This window comes from Chelonoidis abingdonii, chromosome 15 (assembly GCF_003597395.2).
Source record: "Chelonoidis abingdonii isolate Lonesome George chromosome 15, CheloAbing_2.0, whole genome shotgun sequence".
NCBI classification, from domain to species: domain Eukaryota; kingdom Metazoa; phylum Chordata; order Testudines; family Testudinidae; genus Chelonoidis; species Chelonoidis abingdonii.
Window position 1 is genome coordinate 12,061,812 of NC_133783.1, and position 26,405 is coordinate 12,088,216.

General features: G+C 40.2%; 1 protein-coding gene across 1 annotated transcript in view; it reads left to right on the forward strand.

The window, feature by feature from the left end:
- The window catches only part of CHAT (choline O-acetyltransferase), a 48,164-nt gene extending 21,963 nt beyond the window's left edge, over nt 1-26,201 (forward strand). Inside the window, exons 6-14 of the mRNA XM_032804811.1 lie at nt 382-559; nt 9,687-9,856; nt 10,629-10,729; nt 11,427-11,555; nt 12,974-13,096; nt 15,407-15,548; nt 19,263-19,325; nt 23,731-23,868; nt 25,932-26,201. Coding sequence (XP_032660702.1) covers nt 382-559; nt 9,687-9,856; nt 10,629-10,729; nt 11,427-11,555; nt 12,974-13,096; nt 15,407-15,548; nt 19,263-19,325; nt 23,731-23,868; nt 25,932-26,201 — 1,314 coding nt within the window. The remainder of the gene's footprint in view (nt 1-381; nt 560-9,686; nt 9,857-10,628; nt 10,730-11,426; nt 11,556-12,973; nt 13,097-15,406; nt 15,549-19,262; nt 19,326-23,730; nt 23,869-25,931) is intronic.
- Nucleotides 26,202-26,405: the final 204 nt, after the last annotated feature.

Here is a 26,405-nt window from a genome sequence, read left to right on the forward strand (position 1 = left end):
AGATCACTTGATCATTACCTGTTAGGTTCACTCCCTCTGGGACACCTGGCATTGGTCACTGTCAGTAGACAGGATACTAGGCTGGATGGACCTTTGGTCTGACCCAGTACGGCCATTCTTATGTTCTTATTCTGCTCTCACTCCAGTGTAAATCAGGAGCCACTCACGGAAGTCAGTGGTGTTACACTGGTATCAAACCCAAACACAGGTGAGAGCAAATATCAGGCCCCAGCAAGTTAGCACACCACTTCCCTCAGCCATGTATTCTCACTGTGCAGAGCTGCAGCACCTCCAGGCCATCCCACATTGAGCAAGATGTTTTCTTACAGAGCTCAATATAATCTGTCTGTGATCCTTCTGACTTTTATCGTTTCCCTGCAGTTCTTTGTTTTGGATGTTGTAATTAATTTCCGCCGTCTCAGCGAAGGGGATCTGTTCACTCAGTTAAGAAAGATAGCCAAAATGGCAGAGAACGAAGAAGAGAGGCTGCCTCCAATTGGTTTACTGACATCTGATGGAAGAACTGAGTGGGCAGAGGCCAGGACAATCCTCATGAAAGGTTAGCAGCAGCAATCCCAACCTTCTCTTCTTCATCCTCATCATCATCACTGGTCCTTGATGGGAGGTGATTCTTAAGGCAAATAGATGGCTAAAATCTCAGCCCTACTGAATTCTTCTAGCATGAAGAAGTTCAATTCTTGTAAGCATTCAGATGTATCATCACACAGAGAAACAGCAAGTATGATTTTGAGCCAGTTGTGAAACTCCAGGGGCAATACCATGTAGCTAGATTTCATCCCACGCTTTGTCTTTCCTCTGATAAATTCTGAACATGCCATCAGAGTTTGTGATTTGTCTATTTCTTCATGGTCAGACTGTGATAATGAGTACAATGCATCCATAGGCTTTAGCAAGTGTTGGATAGTCTAGCACTTTATCTTTTACACCGTGTTCAGACTGAAGCAAGGTAAGAGAAATTTTCCTATTTATCTTTCTCTCTGAAAAATGCTAAATCATCCCTTTATCTCTGGCTCAGAGATATTAGGAAGAATAGTATTTGTGCTTTAGAAATGCACCAGAGATAACCAAACAGCTTGTCATTTCCAAATATTTCCCCAGAGGAGGATACCCATTTCCCTTGCAGATTACTGATAATGGCTTTTCACACAATCCACCCACCTCAGCCCTCATTACAACTAAACAAGAAAAATGGAATTTAAGTATTAACTTTTCTATAAGAATGCATAGTATAAAATTGATGAGTTTCTGGAGACCTTCTACCTATAAATTACAGTGTTAAGTATAGATTGGAAAATTCTTTGTCTTTCTTAGAATCAACCTTATTGAAGAATTATTGGGCTCATTTCTTGTAGTGTTTTCTTCATATTCAACCTGGTCATCAACTGCTGTGATCAGTGTAACTCCATTGACTTCAAAGGAAGTTAAGCCAATTTTAAACAGCTAAGGGTCTGGCTCATTGTGTTTTCATCCACTCAGGATCCCCAGAAACATTGCTTTTGTAAGACTGCTGACTCTGCAGCTCCCTGCAGTGTACCCTCTGTTACAGCAGTGGTATCTGTTCTGTGGATAGAGAATATCTGTATCAAGGAAGTGCCAATGTGATACCATTGTCCTGCACTAAAATTATTTGTGTTTAGGAATGTCATCTGCAAATTCTACTGGGTTGGCAATGTGCCAGCTTGTTGGAATACCCAAAGAGCAAATATTCTTGGCTCTGATTTGATACTCAGATATTCGGATTTTCCTTTTGAGTTCGCTCAATACTTTTGACAAAAGTATTCAGTTGCTTTCTTTGTTGAGTCTTATGTTTGCAGTACCCTTTCACTCTCTGAGCTTCATTCCTCCAAATTCCTGAGCATCAAGCAACATTTCTCTTGTTGTGGTTTGTAAATAATCACTATGTACACACAGGTTTCAGAGTGGTAGCTATGTTAGTCTGTATCAGCAAAAACAACGAAGAGTCCTTGTGGCACCTTAGAGACTAACATTTATTTGAGTATAAGCTTTCGTGGGCTAGAACCCACTTCATTGAATGCATGAAGCGAAAAATACAGGAGCAGGTATAAATACATGAAAGGATGGGGTTTGCTTTACCAAGTGTGAGGTCAGTCTAATAAGATAAACCAATTAGCAGCAGGATACCAAGGGAGGAAATATAACTTTTGAAGTAGTAAGAGAGTGGCTCATTACAGGCAGTTGACAAGAAGGTGTAAGTAACAGTAGGGAGAAATTAATATTGAGGAAATTAAATTTAGGTTTTGTAATGACCCAACCACTCCCAGGCTTTATTCAGGCCTAATCTGATGGTATCCAGTTGCAAATTAATTCCAGTTCTGCAACTTCATGTTGGAGTCTGTTTTTGAAGTTTTTTTGTTGAAGAATTGCCCCTGTTAGGTCTGTTATTGAGTGATCAGAGAGGTTGAAGTGTTCTCCTACTGGTTTTTGAATATTATGATTAATGATGTCAGATTTGTGTCCATTTATTCTTTTGCATAAAGACTGTCTGATTTGCCCAATGTACATGGCAGAGGGGCATTGCTGGTACATGATGGCATATATCACATTGGTAGATGTGCAGGTGAATGAGCCCCAGATGGTGTGGCTGATGTGGTTAGGTCCTATGATGGTGTCTCTTGAATACATATCTGGACAGAGTTGGCAGGGTTTGGTTCCTGGGTTGGTGTTTTTGTTGTGTTGTGTAGTTGCTGGTGAGTATTTGCTTCAGGTTTGGGGGCTGTCTGTAGGCGAGGATTGGCCTGTCTCCCAAGGTCTGTGAGAGTGAGGGATCGTCCTTCAGGATAAGTTGTAGATCCTCGATGATGCGCTGGAGAGGTTTTAGCTGAGGGCTGTAGGTGACGGCTAGTGGCATTCTGTTACTTTCTTTGTTGGGCCTGTCCTGTAGTAGGTGACTTCTTGGTACCCTTCTGGATCCATCAGTCTGTTTCTTCACTTCACCAGGTGGGTATTGCAGTTTTAAGAATGCTTGATAGAGATTCTGTAGGTGTTTGTCTCTGTCTGAGGGATCGGAGCAAATACAGTTGTATCTTAGCATTTGGCTGTAGACAATGGATCATCTGATGTGGTCTGGATGAAAGCTGGAGGAATGTAGGTAAGTATAGCGGTCAGTAAGTATAGCGGTCAGTAGGTTTCCGGTATAGGGTCGTGTTTATGTCACCATCGCTTATTAGCACTGTAGTGTCTAGGAAGTGGACCTCTTGTGTGGACTGGTCCAGGCTGAGGTTGATGGTAGGGTGGAAATCATTGAAATCTTGGTGGAATTCTTCAAGGGCCTCCTTCCCATGAGTCCAGATGATGAAGATGTCATCAATGTAGTGCGAGTAGAGTAGGGACGTAAGGGGACGAGAGCTGAGAAAGTGTTGTTCTGAAGTGAGCCATAAAAATGCTGGCATACTGAGGGGCAATGCAGGTACCCATAGCAGTCCTGCTGACTTGAAGGTATACATTGTCCCCAAATCTGAAATAGTTATGGGTGAGGACAAAGTCACAAAGTTCAGCCACTAGGTTTGCTGTGATGGTATCGGGGATGCTATTCCTGATGGCTTGTAGTCCATCTTTGTGTGGAATGTTGGTGTAGAGAGTTTCTACATCCATAGTGGCCAGGATGGTGTTTTCTGGAAGATCACCAAAGGATTGTAGTTTCCTCAGGAAGTCAATGGTGTCTCAAAGATAGCTGGGAGTGCTGGGAGTGTAGGGCCTGAGGAAAGAGTCTACATAGCCAGGTATCAGAGGGGTAGCCGTGTTAGTCTGGATCTGTAAAAGCAGCAGAGAATCCTGTGGCACCTTATAGACTAACAGACGTTTTGGAGCGTGAGCTTTCGTGGGTGAATACCCACTTCGTCAGACGCAGGTCTACATAGCCAGATAATCCTCCTGTCAGGATGCAAATGCCAATGAATTTCTGAGAGAATTCTCTGGTCTAGATACCAGCAAAGAAAGAGAGGACACCTAAGATGATAAATAGGGTATCTAGATGGAAAAAGTTATTTAAAAGGCCAGATTCTGAAAGAAAGCTTCAAACCTCAAAGGTTTCATGCTAATGTTCATCACAGCTGAGTGCTGGAACATATATGAGCAAAACCAGACTCTGTTTCTGTGTGTGCAATTTTATGCATGCAAACACTTTTCAAGTATTGACACCTACTTGTTCAAGTGAGAGATTGGAGCATCTGTATGTGGGGGCACAGGAAAGGACGTGCAAAACCCAAGACAAACAGATTTTGCACAAGTAAATGTCATGTAGATATTCATGCATGTCATGGTTATGACAGTTTGGTCCCAAAAATCAAACCTACCTCCTTTATTTTTCCCTATTGGATTGGTAGTCTAGTGCCAATTATTTTTAATTAAGACTATCCTGGGTTACACTGGGGAAAAATGGTTTGCCTAGTTTACCACACCATTTGTGATATTTCCCATTCTACCTGCAGGAAATTCTGTAAACACTATGGTGAAATAAATGTTAGTTCTTTTTGTCACTAATTGTGACCTGCATCAGCCACCAAAACACACAGTTCAAGCAGCATTTCAGAATGAATTATTAAAAGAGCCCCTCTGCTGAGACAAAAGTTCACCAAGATGCTAAGCTCTTTTTAGATGGAAAAATAGTAATTAAGGACCTGATCCACAGCCCATTGAAATCAACAGAAAGATTCTCATTGGCTTCAGTGAGCTTTTGTTCAGGCTTTTATAAAAATATCACAACATTTTGGGGGGTACAAGTTTGCATACAATAAAATGGTGATCACATTTTTGTATGAACTTGTAGAAAGAGACCATTTTCTTTACAACATTGCTACTTTTGTTTTCCAAAGTTCCTTTAAATCCACTTTTCATTCTGCTTTGCAAATGGTCTGCTCCTTGAATTTCTACTTGCCGTATATTTTGAGCCTGTGCTAGAAAGAAATACAAATTTTACTTCTGCATATATGCAAGGGATATAAGTGTACATATTTCATGCCCTCTTATTGCTCTTCCCTCATAGCAAATAGCTTATCCTTTGATCAGAGTATGCTTCTAATAAGAAAAAAAAAGTATGTCTTGTGTTTACCAGATTCACAGCATTGGAAACTCAAGTCAACAGATCAGAGACAGCATAAGATGTGTCAGTAACTTTCTCAAATCCCCAAGCTATCAACCCACACCACATTCATACCAGTAACCTTGACATGAAAAGTTTTCTATCCCAATAACAATTCTCTGAGTCTGTCAGTCTCATAGATCTCAATGTTCTAAAAACAAATAAAATATCAACATGGCCATGGCACTCTCATGCTGTTGGAGTCTGGCTAGACTTTCAGGAAACACCTTCGTCCAGGTGAGTCAAAGCAGATGTTGAGATATAATAGCATTAAAATATGCTTGGGGGGTTGACTTTGGACACCTAGCAGCTTTATTGCCACTAGTGGATGGAGATCCGTAGCTATACTCATGTCATGGGGGGAAAAAGAACGGAAGGGACATAAAGATTAATAGTTAGATATAAAAACCCCCATAGCTACTGAATTAGTGAATTTCAGCAAAAGAGGTAAGAAACCAGCCAGCTGAGAGTTGCTCCAGACACTGACAGAAAGAGCTAGTATAGCTTATCCTGATTTTGTTATTTTAAAAGTAATTATTCTCATTTTCTGGAAGATAACAGAAACACAGTATTGCCAATCCCAAACAAGAAAAAAAAAAAACTGCCAGACCTCAAAAGTCATGACATCGGCTTAAAAAGCATGAGGTTTAAAAAAATAGTAATAATAATCTTTGCCTTCTGGTTGCTAAGCCTGTAGGGTACATTCATACCACTTTTTCAGGCTTTTCTCTGCAACCATGAGGGCAGAAACTTTTCTTTTTTAATGAAGCTGAGAGTTTTCAGCTAATCATCTGTTTCCAGGAACTGTTGCTTTACTAGTATAATAATACCTAACACTTAGATAGAGCTTTGCATCTCAAAGAACATGACAATCATTAATGTATTTATCCTCACAACACCACTGTGAAGTAGAGAAGGGCTGCTGATATGGTAAGTCATTGCTAAGATGGAGAACTGAGGCCCAGAGAGGCTAAATGATTTGCCCAAGCCACAGAGGAAGGCTGTGACAGAGCAGGGAACTGAAGCCAGGTCTCCCAAGTCCTAGCCTCGTACCCTAACCATATTGCAAAACTTGCAGTAAAAACACAATAGTTGGCAACAAACTCATCTAGGCACAGATGATGGTCTACAATGGGAGATGTCAGAGTCAGCTAGTGGAAATTCCAGGGTGGTCTGGAGGGGGGCAAGTGGGGCAAATTTGCCCCGGGCTCCACAGGGGGCCCATGAGAAAACAATATTCTATAGTATTGCAACTTTTTTTTACAGAAGGGGCCCCTGAAATTGCTTTGCCCCAGGCCCCCTCTGGGCGGCCTTGGGAAATTCTTCAGTAGGGGGAGCAAGGGAGCGAAGCAGCAGGAATGGGTTTTCTACACTGGAAAGAGGTATTGTGAGAATAAATCTATGAGAGACTGTGAGGCATTCAGATCTGATGAGAATGGGAAATGGGTATTTAAGAAGGTGAGGTGAGAGTGCAAAGGAGCTATAGGGTGTCATACTTGAACACCAGCCACCATTGTTATATACACACAGTCATTAACTGTGAGTTCATATTGCTTAACTAATAAGATACAGAGGTCTAAATTCAGATCTGATGTAAGCAAGTGCAAATCTACTAAAATCATTAGAGTTGCAGTCTCACCTACAGTGTCTAAATTAGGCCCATGACTCCCTTCCCTTCTTTTCCTATTAAAAAAATAGTTCCTCTAGAGAGATTGATTTACCATATTTAATGCAATTCTGTATGTTAGAGGAGGAGGTAAAAAGAACAAATTGTTCATGCAGTTTTTGTTCTCTGCTAGCCCCTTGTTTTCATTCCTTCTAGATTTTTTTCCCCATCCCAAGTCATGGTACATGAGTTCTTGTTCAGTTCATTTTCTGCTTACATGATAAACTTGTCAGTGTTTGACTGATTGGTTCTCTGGACATGTTCTGGTTCATTTGTAAGGACATTTTCCCATTGCTTTGCTGTTTCTGGCATGGGAGTCTCATTTTATTCACTTTAAAAACCTAGGTTATCGCAGCCCTGAATCCATATGTCAGAGTGAGGGTTGCTGGTGTGTAGGCAGCAGCTGTAATAAAATGTATACACCTGTGAGGTAACATAAGCAAAACATTGAAGGAACAGTAAGCAAACATGGACAACAGTTTTGTAATTCACTATCCAACCAGTTTTTGTTTCCATAGTATTAGGAGCATTCTGTATACAAATAACAACATGAATCATTTATATAGCATTTTCCACCTTAAAGAATGGTATAGTTCATCTCAGGACCCCTCAGAATGGCACGCACTGCGGAAAGAAGAGATGTATGGGTAAGGACACTGGGACAAGACCTACTCTTATAAAAAGTGCTGTGGTAGCTTTAAAGCCAATGCCCAGCAACAAAGCACTCTGTATTTATGGTGTACCATGCATGCTGCAAGGGAACCAATTAAATTTAACAGAAGCCATGGCTTGTAATCTAAGAAAGAGGAATAAGTTCCTCAAGCTTTCAAGGTTAAAGTCTAAGTGTAGGACCACACAGGAATTCTATGAACCAGACTATGAGCCCTTTACTTGTCCTGGTGAACAACAGGTCTGCTCCTGTGGGTAAACTGAGGTCAGTGAGACTACTCCTGTAACTGTTCACTGCAGCAAGCAAGGGGCTCACAACCTGGCCCTGTTCCTCACTTTAAACCAGTGGATCCCAACTATTCCTTGCTGGAGCTGCCCCTTAGATTGAGCTAGTGGAGGAGTGCCCCTGCTCACCCAAACTCCCAGAATAGTTCTTCGCTTTCATTTTCTCGCATGTACTTTTCTGTTTGTTTTCTTTTCGATCTCTTGTGTAGCCTTTTCTTCTCTGCGCATTTTCTTTCTCCTTTTCACTGCACGGTGACTGAAGAGATAGTGTAAATGACAACATCACATGAAGCAAGAGAGCAGAAGCTACGCTGTTAAGAGGGATTTTAAAGCAGTGTATGAAACTGTTTTTTGTTTGATTTTGAGATTTAATGGCAATCACTGACTAATACACCTTGGAATACAAGCACAGACTTTGTTAAAGATGCCACACTTTTACCTTTTCGATTAAGAGCTAACAAACATTTCTGACACTTCCGATTGGCCTTCCCAGGGAAGACTAAACTTTACATTCCTAACGTTTTGGAGTTAAAAGCCATACAGAAAATAAACAAAGAAACCATTCACGCCTTTATCCATCATCAAGAAGAAAAAGGGAGCACAGGCCCAATTCTTAAAAAATCCTATGCACATCACCTTTGAGCGAGAGAAAGACAGACAGACAGATAGAGACAGCATGGGGAGAGAAGCATGGACTGAAAACCAAAATAAGTGCATTTAGCTCAAAATGTGTCAGAGACAGAAAGGGATGGAGGAGAAGCAGAGCATGGATTACACAATAAAGTGTTCATTAAACAAACCCCACAACCATAACTTCATATTTTTTCCATTTTCAAATTATAATAATACCTAGCTCTTATCTGTCATTTTTATCAATAGATCTCAAAGTGGTTTACAAAAGGGGATAAGTATCATTATCCCTATTTTATAGATGGGGAAACTGAGGCACAGGGAAGTGATGTGACTTACCTAAGGTCCTCCAGCATACCAGAATTGGGATCAGAACCCAGGTCTCCCATTTGCTAGTCCAGTGCTCTGTCCTCTAGACAGTGATTTGAGACCGGCTGAGCACTCAACTGTAGAATTATCTTCTTTATTGACATGAAGCTGGCAAAGTTGGAGACTCTTTTTGTTTTGGTTTGGTTTTTTTTACAAGAAACCTTGAGTTTATGGACTAGGCAGATTTTCTTCAAAGCTCCCAAGTTGACAATTTTCAGGCTAAATGAAAGAACAAATAAATGTTTCTTTGTTCCAAAAGGATTTTTACTGTGAAAACCACTTAAAGGGGGTGATGCTGAAGAGATCCAGTTATTTCATTGTGGAATGTATGTCAAGACACATCTCAGGGGCCACATCTGCTTTGATAAAATCTAGTTGCACATGTCCCGCCTGGAACTTTTGTCAAGCAAAAGCCCAGTCTCTTATTACACACAAGACTTGGAGTGAAGAAGCCCAAAATGGAAAATCTCATCATATGGGACTAACTATTTCTTATGAAAAGCAATGTGATAGGAATAAAGCTAACAGATGTCATTTTACTGCCCAAATATGATGTGATTAAAAAGTCCATAGTGAAGTGAAGTGGACCTGCGTTCCTAAATGGTTACTTCAGGAAAACCATTTGCCCCATGAGTTATGGTAAGGTGGGTCATTTTGGGAGATTGATACTATTGAACTACTGTAAAAGAAAGACAGTTGTATTTCAAAATTAACACAAAAGACTGAATTATTTGGAGTAGCAATTGTCCTCCTACTCTATACATCTGATCCTTCAGTGAGTTCTGGTGCCAACAGAGCTCTGCAGGACAGAGGAGCTCTTCTGCCTGGAGCTCATTGCAAGATTATGGTCTATAGTTGCACACCACCTCCTTCTGTGGGGCCTTCTAGGTGCTACTGTAATGCAAATAATAAGATGCAGTTGGAAATGTGTCAATGTTTTATCCACAGACTCTACTAACCGAGACTCCCTGGATATGATTGAACGGTGTATATGCTTGGTGTGTCTGGATGGCCCAAGTGGGGTGGAACTCAATGATACAAATATGGCTTTGCAACTTCTACATGGGGGAGGCTATGATAAAAATGGTGCCAATCGCTGGTATGACAAACCTATGCAGGTAAACTCTTACTGTACTCTGACATGTAATTGCTCTGATACACACTAACGATGACATACTCAAGTCTCGTGTCAGGGCTGATCACCACAGGGGTCCAGATGGATACCCACCTGCATGCCATAGTAGACCACGTACATCATAGAGGGTTTTCATTTCCTTTGGACTATCAGACATAGACCATGAACAAAGGCAGGATAGTCAGATGGGGAATCAGCAGAGTGAAGGGGCGGGGGTCATGGCAGCATGTCAAGCAAGAGGCTGGGAAGCACTGGCACTGAGACCAGAATGGCTTCCTGCCCATGAGTGACAGCAGACAAGGGAAGCAAGACCTACTTGGGGAATAGGAAGTGTTGCAGTGTATAGTGTATCCTTTTTAACACTTAATCACTTGCAGAGTTCATAATGCTACCTTTATCCATGCAGCTGAGAAGAGATCTATCTCATCTACATTCCAGAAATGTCTTTACCCCAGACTAAAAGAAAGAAAAAAGGTTAAAATAGGAAATGGAGAACAAGAAAAAGGATGAGAGCAGCTGAGATTTCTTCTCCTTTTCAAGTCTTTCACTTTAACCTCAAGCTCTCCCAACTCTGGTCCTAGTGGACTCTGGAGGGAACAGGTTCCAGACGTGTGCAAATAACACAGCAGAGATATAACAATGTCATCCTGCTATGTTGCTGCTATCAGCATATTTGCTTTTTCCTGTCCAAAGCACAGTGCATTCAGTACATTATCCTATGCTTATTATTTATGCGATGGCATTTCTCTTGCTAGTTTGTTGTGGGAAGAGATGGAGTCTGTGGCACTGTGTGTGAACACTCCCCTTTCGATGGGATTGTCCTGGTACAGTGCACCGAACATTTGCTCAAGCACATGTGAGTCCTCTTTCATTATTAACATAACAAGACAGCATCCAGATGTTTTTTTTTACTCAAATGTATTAACTGGTCCTCTTAAGTGTTAAAAGAAATGAATGTGCCTGAAAACAAAAAATGTGGTATCTGCTCTAAACACACTGGGGTCCTCTTTCAAAGTGAAATTCACCCATATGGCTTTAGCCCCACTTCAACTCTATGTTGAAACCCACAGTGAAGTCACGTTTCCTGCCCCCGCCCTGCCGGAACAACTTCACACTCTTAATTGTGGTTCTTTATAACTAGAATCGCAGTTTGCACATTAGAAAGCATTGAAACAGTTTAGCACTTTCATTTTCCTCTGCTTTTGTTTAACGGACCAAATCCTAGTTGCCTTGATATCAATGGGAGTTTCACCCTTGGCTTTGCCCCAACAAGCGGAAACGGACCCAAGTAAAAATCATGTGTCTAAAGACAACTCAAACTGATCGGCTCTTTGGAGTTACTCTTGCTTTCCACTGGTGTAAGGGACATCAAATTAGGTCCATTGAATTTGTGTTTTCTCCCCAGCAAAACAGAACATCTGTAATATCAGAGATTACTTGGTTTCTCCAGCGTGTCAGGAACTAATGATTTACCAAGAAAACGGCTATCACACCATTTGTAAGAAATAGGTTGTTACCATGTCCCTTATGTATTTTCTCCGACATGTTTACAGGAAGGAAAGCACTAAGAAATTAGTCAGAGCTGATTCAGTGAGTGAACTTCCTACTCCAAGGAGATTGAGATGGAAATGCTCTCCAGAAATTCAGGGACACTTAGCATCATCAGCAGAAAAACTTCAAAGGTACGGCAGATTCCTGGACTTTTCTGAACTGCTTCAAGTTGTGAGCCATCTAACAAGCAACTAATTTATTATACAGCTCAATCCCACCCAGTGCTGATCATCCTCAACTCCCATGAAAACAAAAGGTGCTCAGTGCCTCACAGGATCAGGCCTTTAAGGCTGTACAGTTAATACAACGCACTAGGAACTGCACTATCATTACATTCCTTTCATGTAAATATAGGAGAAGCTAATGATAACTACCAATACCACTGGAAATAAATTTGGTACAGCATTCATTATTTCAGGGGTTCTCAAACTGGGGGTTGAGACCCCTCAGGGGGTCACAAGGTTATTACATGGGGGTTCGCGAGCTATCAGCCTCCACCCCAAACCCCGCTTTGCAGCCAGCATTTATAATGGTATTATATATATTCAAAAGTGTTCTTAATTTATAAGGGAGGGTTGCCCTCAGAGGCTTGCTATGTGAAAGGGGTCACCAGTACAAAAGTTTAAGAACCACTGCATTATTTACATAAAATATGAACAATGGCCTCTATTTGTACAGGTATATGGTTTGATCTGACCCAGACATAGCCACGCCTGTGGAGGAAATGTATTTAGGGGAGTTGTAAACAACTGGTTTGAATAGACAATTTGAATTCAAGCATTTAATCTGCTTGTATCTACAGTGTTACTACAAAGGCCAGTTCTTTGGAGCTGAATTTTCTAGATCACAATGGATATGCATGGAATTTTTCACAGTGACTTTGAATGACAAAACTTTTTTGAGAGAGATTTAAGCTTATTGTCCAATTTTCATGAGGAAATTAACATAATGTACACATGACCAATTTTAAATCCTTGCTTATTGTGATCCCATTAGGTAAGGCAGCACTGGTAACAAAGTGTTTAAAATCTAAGATATAATATGAGAGACATTAGATCAGTCCAGATACCAAAAAAAGATTGTTTTGTTTCTAAATAAACAAAAGGCAACATTTCTTTGAAATGGGAGTTCATAATAAAATCAGGGCCTGCATTAGACTTTTAATCTATCCATTATTTAAATACAGGTGCTTCACTGATATGTAATCTAGAACAAAGAAGAGCATGTTTAACCTTCAGGAGCAGAATTGCTGGGGAGAAAAAGTGTTTTACCCAAATGAGCACAACTACATGAGCGTCACAGCTCATAAACAGCACAGAAGATTAAAGTTGCACGTTGAATAGTGCATGATTAGAGATTGTTAGTTGAGAACAATTTACTGGTTGCCAAGTGCCAGACATTAGACTGAAAATGTCTACCCAATAGGTGCTAGTTGAGCTATGTGGTGAACAGTATATGGGAAAAATGTTTTCTAAATATTGTTTGCAAACCACATGATATGGGAATCTTGCATTTTCCTCTACAACAAATGTCCTTGCTTGTTTTCTAGGATAGTAAACAATTTAGATTTTATTGTTTATACATTTGAAAGCTATGGAAAAGAGTTTATCAAGAAACAGAAGACTAGCCCAGATGCCTACATTCAAGTAGCACTTCAGCTGGCATTTTACAGGTATGTTTATCAAATCATGGGAATAATATATTGTGAGCACAGATTTACAATTAATTAGTAAAACAAAGAGCTAAGTCCTGCACCCAGACAAACTCCCATTGGCATAAAAGGTTAGACCTGCTGGATGGGGTCCTTAAAAAACAGGATGGAAACCCATAATAGTAGTCACTTTGTTCTGACATATAGCACCCTCTCATATGCTATATGTTTGTTTTACAATTATAATGGAACTATTTAAATCAGCTAGAAAAGTAAGCAAAACATCCACAGTTACTGCAAAGTTACAGGGCCTATAGTTTAAAAAGCTGAAGGGAAGCAAATTTTCATTTGCAGATAAATCAGAGAATGGTTACAGCCTTGCCTGTCTATTATAATCCAAGTTGTAGCTCAGATTCAGCACATAAAATGTAATGAAAACAAACCCAGTTCTGGGCTTCTCTAATAATGGTGTGTAATTACGGGACACAATCACGTCACCCAAAAGCTTAAAATGAGTAAGCACATGACTGAATAGACTCTTTAGCATAAAGGAAGTCCTGGGGAAAGAGTATAACGTATCTCAATAGGCATAGGCAGGCTGCAGCTGCTAATACATAAACAAATGATACAGACCCTGGCAGGAATAGTAGACCCAGGTGCCACTCCCCTTCCTATATGGGGTTTGAGCCCAGAGGTTCTGTGCAGTGCACACCAACATCACTTCTAATATATTTTTCTGTGCAAGGAATCAAAGACTGACGGAGCCATAGTTAAAACACATGAACAGAAGCTATTCCGCTCCCATCCCTCGCCTCTCCATCTTATTTTACCACTTCTTCTCTGCTTGTTCATCCCATACCCCACATTCATTATCACCTCCTCTCCACCACTCACAGTCCCCCTTTCACTCTCTTTCTCACTCTGTTTCACTTTGTCTGCTCTCTCTCCTACCCCTTCCTCTACCTGTCCCATACAATCTCCCCTCCATTTTTACTGTGTCGGGGGGCAGCCGGAAGGATGGGCATGGAATGTGGCAGGAGCTGCCCACCCCACCAGAAGTGGCCCAGGAAAAGTGAAGCCCTAGCCCTCTGTTGGAAAGCAACAGATAGGTGCAGTAAGCACCATCTGTGCATGGAATCTGCCAACAGGGGGTGCAGCTTGAAGCTCACTGCAAACCTGCCATAATGCCCTCAGCTCCCCATCCACAGGGAACAACAGAGACCTTCTGAAGAGAGATCAGCAGCACATAGGGTTGGAGCTCCACTGCAAGGTAGTAGTTACTGTTTATTTCCCCCTGGACAGCTGTTGTTGGGCTTCCCCCAGGCAAAATGGGCATCCCAGGGTTTGACACTAAGAGTTGACCTTGGTTGCTCTTTTTACTCTACTAATCTCCATGGCAGTTCCATTGCCACAGGCTCTCTTATGGACTGTCAGGACAATTAATGTCCCAGGGTAGTGACCACTTGTGGGGTTTCTTAGTGTAGACCCATTATACCAACAATCCCTAAACTTATCAAATTAAATCCTGAAACGGCCTTTCACGATGCCAAGCTTGTTTCACTCACTTTGTTAGCTGAAATCCAATAATGCCAACAAAGAACTGTCCATAGCCTGGTTATGAGAGCATGCTGAGTCCCAACTATAATACAGATTTCAACTCTGCTGCATAGATTGGGGGACAATGAGCTATAAGATAGCCCCTGATTCAATTGTAGTGTAGACAAGCCAAAGTCATTTGTAAGTTATTTTCAGTGGGGATACTAGTAAGTCCACTGGTTGCAAAAGCAGGGGACAACGGACTGTAAACAGATGGTAACGTACTAATTTCCATGTACAGTTCTGCTTGTAATCTGGGTTTTCACCTTTGGCTCTACATCTGAAATGGCATTCATTTCCTCTGAATTTTCTGTGACATACACACACACAGAAAATATGCAATGCATTTTTTTCTTATTTTAAATAAAACATGTTCCAATCTTGTACGTAAATGATTAATCACACAATTATTTTACCATGTGGCACTAATAAAACACTCCTTGAGATCTTTCAGTAAATTCTAGTTTTATTAGCCTTGTTTTTACATACCAAGTAATTTTTTACTAGCAATCCATAAATAAAATATATTCAACTGTACACAGCTTTTTGTATTGAAAGGGCCATAGTATCCATCTTTTGGCAATTTCTTATATACTTCTATTAACATTAAAATGAAATATTACACAAAAATAAAATCAATCTTGTAAAAATAAAACCTACTGAGACTATTTTTCTTTTTGCCATTATGATTCCCTGAAACAATTACTCTCTGCTTTTCCTATTTCATTCTCTCAGATGCCATAAGAGACTTGTTCCTACCTATGAAAGTGCTTCCATACGCCGATTTGAAGAGGGAAGAGTTGACAATATTAGGTCTGCAACCCCAGAAGTTTTAGCTTTTGTAAAAGCAATGACTGATGACAAGTCATCTCTGCCGGTACGTTAATATCTCTCTTTTGCTTTTATTTAAAACAGAACAAAAAATCATGCTTCTCTTACCTATAGATAAGGGTGACAAAAATGTAGGCCTCGTAGACTATAGTCAGGTAGGAACTCATTTCTGTGAGAACCAGAGCTTCATGCTAAATATGAATATTTGTTTTATTATTTGAGCACCCAAAAGCATGATACAGATAATTTTCTCCTACTTATCATAGAATATTAGGGTTGGAAGGGACCTCAGGAGATCATCTAGTCCAACCCCCTGCTTAAAGGGGGACAAATTCCCAGAGACAGAGTTTTATTTGTTTTTTCAAACCCCAGTTCCCTAAATAGCCCCCTCAAGGATTGAACTCACAACCCTAGGTTTAACAGGCCAATGCTCAAAGCACTGAGCTATCCCCCCCACCCCTTCTAATTACACCATGACAAACAGAATCTGGGTCTAAACTTACTTAACAGATTCTTTTGTAATTTACACTTGCAGAGCCAAATTCTGCTCTTTGGAGAATTTCACACTGAACTTGAAAGTTCAGGGTCATATACTGCACACTGAATGTTAGTTGGTTTGTTTGTTTCTATAGCCATGCTTCTGCCAAACATATATAGTGTTTATCTAATATGCCCAGTCAGGCTAAAACTTCTGAGATTAGATGTTTAAGTCTTGGTCATGCTTAGGAAACAGCTTTCCATAATGCACTGAGAGCCACTTTCTGGAACTGCACTGTTCAGCTACCTCGTGATTCCTCCTGCACACACTCCATCCACCTACCAGGAATGTGAATAATTTGCACTGGCAGGTGGGTGTGGGGCGGGATGCAATTGCCAGGTCAGGGAGTGTACATGCACAAACAGGCTTACCCTAATTTTTGTCCCAGGCGCTCCCCTTTGCAGTCTGCAGGAAAGCCCCTCTGTATATCTCTCAGCACGTTTTGTAGGGGAGTCTTCCACCTCTGCTGTGCACAGATTTTCTGGTGGGTCCCTATATGTGTGTCACTGCCAGAATTTCGACATGTTTGTACAGAGCTTCTTCTAGCATGGGATAGTGAGGTTAGCTGCTTCTAAGTATCTATCAAAACTTTAACAGAAACAACTGCAATACAATGAGGCATGGTGATTTAAGAAATCTTAGTGTAGAACAGACCTATGTACAAAACTCCAGAGGCTACATCAGGGACAGTTTCCATTCCCCCACCACGTCTTCCACCTCTGTAAGCTGTCGAGTTCAAAACCCATCTTGTGCTGAACTAGGCTCTCAGAAACTCCATGTTAAAAATCCACTGACATCATGAAGGCTGAGGTGGTTCCTGAACAAGACATAACTGCGCGATAACTCTAGGAAAATGACAACTTTTTAATAGTAATCACTATACTTTGGCCTGAGCTCTCCTCCAATCTGGCCAACCCATCCTACACAGGACTCACTATCATGCTGAAAATGGCCTCTGCCTGCCGGTAACCTCTCTGGTGATACAGTGCTACTGTCCAGAGTGGGCAAGCCTGGAGGTACTTCCCCAGAACAGTCCTTTCTCCATGCATCAGTCCCTGCCCCTGGATAACGCCACACCAGTGCATGCTCTCATTCTTTCAGAACTTCTAGTAGAAAACAGATGCCCTAATCAGTTCCCACCCCCAAGTTCTCTTGCCAAATTTTTTATCTGATTTCTCTTGCCCCTTTGAACCATTGCTGGTGACACTTATCCCTACCGTCGTTCACTCAGATTCAACTATCTGGCTTCTCCAGCACTTGCAAAGCTTCATCATCTCCCAGTACTTTAACTGCCTCAGCTCTGAGACAGTGTACCCACCAGTGATATCCTAACTGTGTTGCATCATGTGAGTGAGCAAGGGAATGTCACGTGACCACACAGTCCTCATTTCTCTACAATCACCTCTGTCAGCCTGTGCCTCATTCTGTGTGCTCCAACCTTCCAAATCTTTATCTCACCCCTCTGCAATAATAAATATGGAGGATAATAATGTCATTGTTCCATCTAAAGAATCCTGTAAACATTATGCAGTTCTGCCCAATGGAATTATGGTTTTCCTGGAGATTATAAAGTATGCATATACTGTTAGAATATCGATTTGGAAAGGTGCAGACATCTGAATTACTCTGTGGATACTTCATGCATCATTTATGGAACACAAACATTTGTTCAGATATGACCATTCTTTTCCAGTCTAGACCCATATATACTATAGTTACAAAATGAATTAGAAACAGGATTCCCTTAGCTGACCTACACTCCATCAATGGAAGGAAAAAGGGGTGTGGTTTTTTGTTGGACTAAAAGACATATGTCTTCTGATTTAAGTAGCCTTGAACTTTCTGAAGTATTTTTTGTGAGTAGCCATTAGTCCAAATCAAATCAGAAAATATTTTGCTTCTGATACCAAAGAAAGTGATTTTCAAATGATAGTTTGAACAGTCACCAAAGATTGAGTCTGGGTCAGATTGATTATCTAACACAGGAGATATATATCATACACTAGACACCATCTTCACAAGAAAGAACCTCTGACATTGCAGAGAGTGCTTAAGAAACTGTAAATCAGATTTAAAGACTGCATTTTGTAATGTAATCTACATGAAGGACCTGGGGCCTGGCTCTAGTCTCATGAAGAAATATCAGATTCTGTGCTGTGAAGGTCTCTGATGATGCCCTTGGATTACTTCTAAAATGAATTCTTTAGTCAAAAGATCATTTATTGTCCATTCAAGCTGAAGCTTCCCTGTTCATTTAGAACTACACAAAAGAAGCCAGTAACTTTTGGCTATTTCAATATCTCCCTAATCGGAAAAATCTCGCTTGATATGCAGTAGCAACACTGCCTAAGATTGATCCCATGACCTAAAGTCTGTTGTTTGGCAGGAGCCAAAATTTATAGTTCTGTAACCAGAGATGTGAAGTAACTGTAACTGCAAAGGTTAATGCAGCCCTGGAAAATTCTAGTTGCTCATTCACTCAGGGGAATGATTTTCTTGACCAGCTGGTAAAATATCAATACTTTTTTTCATTAACATCACTGTTATTGTCATCATGATAAAGGACACTCAACAGATTTAGTGCCTGGTTTGGTAAATTTCCATGATGGTTTTGCAAGGATGGATTAAACTATGCAATTATTGTACCTTTTAAATTTTAAAATTCAATTACTCATACCTTCATCTGTTGCAAACTTTACTGACTGCCCACTGGGACCTACATTGACTGACTCTGTGTACAGTTACTGAGAATTTTCTTCACCCGTTCATCTCATCTCTACTGATCAGATTTTAGTTTCAGTAAACTGGTTCTGTTCACTAATATAATACATGTAATTTTACAGTTCATTCTGCTTCTAATTTATTAAGTGATACCTGCTGCCAATCAGATAAGAATATGATTAAAAAATAGATTAGGCATTATGTTGGCTATGGACCGGATACAAACTCTATTAAGTTAATTGAAAGTCTCTCTAGGATTTCCATTGGCTTTAGATTAGGTCCTATGACCTATTTGACCCTAAAAAAATAAGGCAATACCAGTGAGCATAACTTTGAACCATAGTGGCCTTCTATTCATTCAGAGTGCCCACAACAAAGTAGGAGTTTTGGGGTAACTGGGAGCATTTGGGTGTACTGATTATTGGTTGTTGGCTCGTTGCCAGTAAAAGTTATTTTCTGCAGAGATTTTCAGTAATAGTTATGTTTCTATTCCACCAACAGGAATCTGAGAAGATGCAACGATTTAAAGATGCAGTCGCGGCACAGACTAATTATACTATTTTGGTGAGTAAAATGTTGTTCTGCCTGAATGAAAACCAGTCAGTTTTATACCAAAAACATGAAGGCATAATCACTAAGTACATGAACTTCAAAAACTTTAGATGCCTCTGAATATGGAGGACCCCGGTGCCTCACACTATTTTGTTGACTACCTGACCTACCATCCATCTTCTGTGATCTCACTTCAAGAAACATCTTCCAGAAGCTAACATTGCAATGTTAAATGTCTGCATAAGACAGTGCTCGTTAGCTTACATAATAATCTTTGGACATAACCTGTCTAAATATGATAGTTCTTATATAGTGTTATCACAGAAGATGGCCTTGTGTAGATGACCTCTGCATATAGACACTGGGCATTTGTGTGACACTCATTAACATTATTATTAATTATTTGTATTGCGGTAGCATCTAGGAGCTCCAATCCTGGAACCTATTGTGCTAGGCAGTGTACGCACACAGTACAAAAAGACATTCCGTGCCCCCAAAGAACTTACAATATAAGTATATACAAGACCTAATAGATAGACACGGACAGGCAGGCAGATGCAGGAGTACAATGAGACACCCATCTATATTTCCTTTATTCAACACAGTATTTATTCTAGTGTCCAAAACTCCATGAAAAGGTCTGTTTACTTTTAAAACTTTAGACCATTGGAAACCAAGTGATAGCAATACGTAATGTGCTTTTGTAACTTCTCTTTTTGATCATCAATAAACATTAACTATGCTGACAACTGGGGAAAGGTGAGGGGCGGTGGGGTGAGGAAATGGGGCACACTAAGGCTACATCTATATGTGAGCTAGAGGTGTGATTCCCAGGTCACACAGACATTCTCGCAGTAGCTCTCTTTGAGCTAGAAATAGTAGTGAAGCTGCACTTAGCCGGGCAGTGGCAACATGGGTTCGTCACCCCAGGTATGTACCCACAGGGTCCAGTGAGGGGTTGTACTCAAGATGGATAACCCACGCTGCTGCTTGTGCTACCAGAGTTACCCTACTACTTTTAGTGTGCTAGCTTGAGGAGACCTAGAGCAAGTCTGTCTACGCGAGCTGGGAATCACATCCGCAGCCAGTTCCTAAGATAATGTGGTGAGTGAATGTTAAAGGGTTTCACAGGGAACAGAAGCAAGCATGCATAAAAGCAATCAGCAAAGCCTTTCTCTAGCCCTCCCCTCTACACCTACACCCACACACACGGAACGGGAACCGCAAAATTCACATTTCTCCCAGAGTTTACAGGGATTTAGATCCAAGGCTTTTGTTCGAGAAGGTCTCTACTATACCAGGGGTTACTTTTCTAAAGCTGGCTACTGATATATTTTTATATTACCCTTCGGGGGAAGCAGCTATGACTTTAGAGCCCAGTCCTACACTGCGATAAGCGAGCACCGTTTTATTGACATCAATGGAGCTGCATTCATATACTCCAGCTAAGAATCTGGTCCTTAAAGTGAAATGTGTTCCAAACATTGACCTAGAACTTGCACGGTTATTAACAGCAAATGAATGATTGTATGATACTCCCTTAAAAAGGCTATTGAACGTGCTCAACAGTAAAACAAGGGGATCCCCCAGTGAAAAAATCACTTTACTAGTAAAACAACCCATTTTCTGTTGATTAAATGTGAAGCCGCTCAGTCTTGGTAACACTTCACAACCTGCTGCGTCAAGACAAAGTGCTGACTTACAATACTAATAACTTACTCAAGTCACTCATGATGTTAATAATTGTTAATAACTAGTTTTGTTGGAGAATTTACCACCTTTAGTTTTGCCTCAGTCCAATGCCTAACAAATTCACTGCTGGGCATAATAATTGCTGATTACTGCTTAAATAGTAGTAATAGACAAGAAAGCATTCTCCACTAGTACTTATCCGAAAACATGTGCAGAGTGTGAGGGGGAAGACATGTAAAAGGAAGTATTCTTCGGACTGTGGAATGAAGAAAGGGATGAGGAATGACCATTTGTAGTGAAGGCACTGCACTGGGAACATTGGAGGATCAGATCCTGGTTCTGCCACAGATTTTTTTATCTGATCCTTAGTTCTCCATCTCTAAAAAGGGGATATTAACACTTCTTTTCTCACATTCTGAGTCTGTCTTTGTTTATGTAGATTTTAAGCTCTAAGGACAGGGACTGTTTCTCACTGAGTATGTACAGTCCCTAGCACAAAAGGGCCCCAATCTCAGTGAGATCTCTGGGTGCACCTTTCCCTAAAATTACCAAAAATATGCAGTTCATCTTCAGTCTAATGAAACGTTACAAACATTAGACCTTTATGTAACTCATGGGGCAGAGCTAAAATTGTTTTGGGAACTTTAATTCTGGCTTTCCTAGCTTTCAAGAAATTTAAAATCTCAACTTTAATATTTCATTAGCTTCCCCCTCCCCCTGCTTTTTTTGAGGACAGCTTAATATTAGCATGCGCTTGAAGAGACAATGAAATTCAATTTTAGATGTAAAAGTACTCCACCTAGTTTTGATCATTGGGCATTCCCTCATTCTCATAAAAACATAATGTAACTGATGTGCCTTAAACTATGGGAAAATGCAAGTGAAGATTTACACAATCTGACTTAACTGTATATGGTACAGACTGAAACATACCAGCCCTGAAGAAAATAAAACATCCACCTCATAACACAAACAGCACTTTAGTGTGATTTTATTTTCCCTTGTTAGGGCTTACCAGCAACATTGCTATCTTAAACTTGGAGCCCTAAAATTCAATTTAGCACATTTTTTTCCTATGTGTTGACTCATAGTTTATTTCGTTAGCCTGTCTTGGTCTGTCTTCAGACATGGCATTGATCTATGTTGCAAAAATGTCATTGCTAAGAGCCTTATAAATCTTGTGTGATAGCAAAATATGTCCTTTGATCATCAAGTCAATTTCCCTTGATAGGAAAAACCAAGGTAATCACTGTTATGTTGCAAATCCTTTCTCTAGTGTTTCTGAACCATGTGTGCTGATGGGCGTACAGACCATTGACCAAAGGGTGCGTTCTCCTTCATGAGCCAGACAAGGTTATTTACTCCCTGACCCTTGCATCATTCATCTTAGATATTGGGACAATTCTTTCCTTGAAAGAAAAAACAAATTGCTGCCTTCTTACTCTTCTCCTTTCCTTTTAGAGCATCTTGTCTTCCCTATCCTTGAGGCTTTCTGTGCCCTTTAGCTATCGGTTCTATTTTAATTTCTTGTTCTACATCTAAATGATCTGCCCTTCCCAAATGATTTAATCAGTGATGAACTCTAGCTTTCTGTCCCAGATAAAGTCTACATATTCACCATTTGATTCACCAGGAACTTGAAGATGTACCAAAAGGGTTTTTGACAGCATCTGTGGCTGGCAGTTGTGGTGAATAAATGGAAGGAAAAAGTTAGATTTAAATGTGTCTTTTCATCTGGAGTGACCTTCCACCCACTTCAGCAAAAAGAACAGGAGTACTTGTGGCACCTTAGAGACTAACCAATTTATTTGCCACAAGTACTCCTGTTCTTTTTGTGGATACAGACTAACACGGCTGCTACTCTGAAACCACCCACTTCAGAACAGCCAAAACCTAGACTGCTATGGCCAAGTTTTTTAAAATAATTTTTAATTCAATTCTAGTCTCCTAAAGCATAGGAAGGTTGGAACAGGTAAATGGTTGTCGTTCTTAGGGTTATCTCTTCCACATTCCTGATAAGGACTTTGGAGCAATCAGAGGAGAGCTGGCCTTAAGAGAATTCAGCACAGGCCAATGCATGGCAGGATAGGACTTTGGAAGTTAAGTCAGTGGTAGCTTCAAACACTAAGGAGCAGAGGGAATCCCCACCACCTGGCCCCATTCTTCTCAAGTGACTGGGAATACTAGATACCTTTGTGGATATAAATTCTGTGGAACCCTAAGCCCCTTATCAGCCTCGATCCAGATCCACAAGCAGTAAAATTTTTGAGAATAATCTGCTACCATTTGGAGAGGTTTTGGAGCTTCCTTGAAAATTTCATTGAAACCAGTAAAAGTACTGTGAAGTAATATTTTCACAAGTGCCTAACGGAGTTTCATTGGAAATTAGATGTCTAACTTACTTAGTCTCTTTTAGAAAACCTGCCCATAATACTTACAGGACCTGATTTTCAGAGATAATGAGCACCCATAACCCCGGAAGGAGTTGTGGGTGCTCAACACTTCTCAGGATCAGGCTCTTACATAGCACTTAAAAGTACCTTATGAATTTTTATTATTGATTATCCACAATGTATATACACTGAGTAATTTTAAAATTCATTTAGGGCATTATTCCACACAAAATCCCCCAAGTCTAACCAAGGGAAATGACAGCATCAGTTGGGAGTTCTGTAGTTCTGCATACCATCAGTAAAACTGTGTGCTTTCTATTATATTTTGCTAGGCCATTACTGGAATGGCAATAGACAATCACTTGCTAGGGCTCAGAGAGACAGCACGGGAGCACTTCAAGGAACTACCAGAGATATTTACAGATGAAACATATTTGACAAGCAGTCAATTTATCCTCTCAACTAGTCAGGTGAGTGTTTCAAATTCATGGGTCAGTATTTTTCTATTGTCAAAATACACATAAAAATTGGTTGAAGCCATAACTTCCCTTCTCTATCCCAAAGCTGTACCCCAACTGACAGACAAACTTTGTGAAGCCTAGTCATGAACACAAAAAACCAACAACAAAACTTGTATGAGAGCCTTGTGCTTCCTTCCCTTCCACTTTAGGTCATGCCCTTCTGAAGGCACTAACTCCTGTAGTAATTCGGTTTTCCAGAGACAGCACAGCCACCAAGCCAGACATGCTTCCATTGTGGAGACAGAGGCCAAGAAGCATGAACAAATATTTCTTTTTAAAAGCAGCTGTGTTTGAAATTTCAGGCTAGTGCTAGCTTAGGTTTTGCAAGGACCTATGCATGCTACTAAGAGGTACAAGGCCTTGCACAGCCTTTCCTCACCTGTGAATACCCCCACCTCTTCACACTTAAAACAATACTGACTGGCTGTTACATGACTGTGGCACACTTCCCATATACCTGGTTGCAAGACTTTAGTCTACAGTCTCTGGAATAGACTAGATGGGAAATTCTACTGAACAGTAAATTAGGAGGAAGGCAGCAGCAGAGAAACACATTCAAGAGCTTTAATCAGAAGGTGACATGAAAATTTGTCAAGACAACAACTAGAAATGAGGGTGTGCTATTCAGATCCTGTGACTGCTGGTTCGGATATGTGTGCGGAGCCCAAAGGCAAGTTATAGTTGGCGCAGGCTAAGACCATCACTGGCTCTGCCTGATCAACATGTACAGGCAGTAACAACAGGAACAGATTAGGGAATGTAGAGTGTAAATATCCTAACTATAGCCTTATCATCCTTCAGATGTTCACAAAAACTGTCAATTGCAATTCCTGATGTGCAAATGAGCTTTTACATTTACAGATGGTATATGCTGGTAACGAGATGATTAGCCACACCAATATTTCCTAGATTCAACATTTTGAACTATAATACTGGGGTCATCAAAACTTACAAATTAAATGTTTCTCTATGTACGATAGCAGGTTTAGTGAAAAAAGAAATCTACAAAGTAATTCATTTACTGACACTCTACCTCAACTATATAGGACTGGGAGTGTGCAATAAAAAGGACTGATAATATTGTGCTGAAGCATAAAAACCTTAATAAGTAATTTGATCTTGTCATAATATTTGTGGGCTTTCAGACATGAGTGAATGTAGCCAGAATACCACTACATAAATTCTCCAAGAAACCATCCATGAGCAAAAAAGTGCTTCTGAATAGCTTTATGGCCTTCGGCTGTTGCACAGCAAATTTATCTGACAATTCTATGACTCTATTAGCAGGACTAATGGCTTGTTCTGTGCCATTAAAAAGCCAAATGTCACTTTTGAAGGCTCATGTACACAAAGTCTGAAACATAGAGATTTCTAACAAATCTTAAATTTCCTTCAGTAGGAAGTGTTTTATCCAGCATTATATCACAATTAAATTTGAATTGTAACAGAAAAATTGTTTCAACTAATAGCTGAATGAATTAAAATATACTGGTTTTTTTTCCTGACCTCCTGATAATAAATGTTAAGAGCTGCAAAAGTAATTAAACTCTGCACATTACAAGTTTAAATTAACCTTGAGATAAGCTGAAGGAAATCTAAGAAAAATTTTTAGGCAGCATAACTGTTGATAGTTATTCTGTGGAAATCAGTATGCAAAGCTAATAGCCATTAAAGGTCTATTTAAAATGATAGACTATGTGAAATATATGCATTTCAGTCTCAGACAATGAGCCCAGTTTTCAAATATAGTCAACAGAATAGAATATCCAAAATCTGCATTTGGACACTCAGATCAGTGTTTAGAGCCATACATAGCTGTTTTATCGCCAAAGTGCTGATTTTGGTGTCCATCTCTGTGCTCCAGACTTCATATTAAGGCAACCATATTTGGTAAGGGGATCCTCTATGTTTAAAATGTTTGGGGCTTTTTAAAAAATAATTATTTAATGTGAACTAGATTTCAGTGGCACTGCTTAAACTTGAAATCACTCTTTCCCTTTCCCCACCATCAGGTTCCAACCACCATGGAAATGTTCTGCTGTTATGGGCCTGTGGTCCCCAGTGGTTATGGTGTATGTTATAATCCACAGCCAGAGCATATATTATTCTGCGTCTCAAGCTTTAAAGAATGTAAAGAGACCTCCTCAGTCATGTTTGCTAAAGCTGTGGAAGAAAGTCTCATGGAAATGAGAGATTTGTGCAGCAAATGCAACTCTACTACAACAAAACCACTGTCTAAACAAGAAACAGCTGAAAAATCTCAAAATGGACGCAAGCTCTAACTGTCTGTGTGACTTATTTTCCTGCACCCTTTCCCCCACTCTGCAGATCCTCCCTATGAACTAACAACAATACAACTGTTCAAAGGCAAGGTATAATGAGAAACACTTTATTGTAGAACAAAAATGCAGCTTGTTTTAGGTATGATTATCATTTATCAATATGAAAGCTAGAATACTGTGACACTTAAGTTTCAGTTTTGCTCT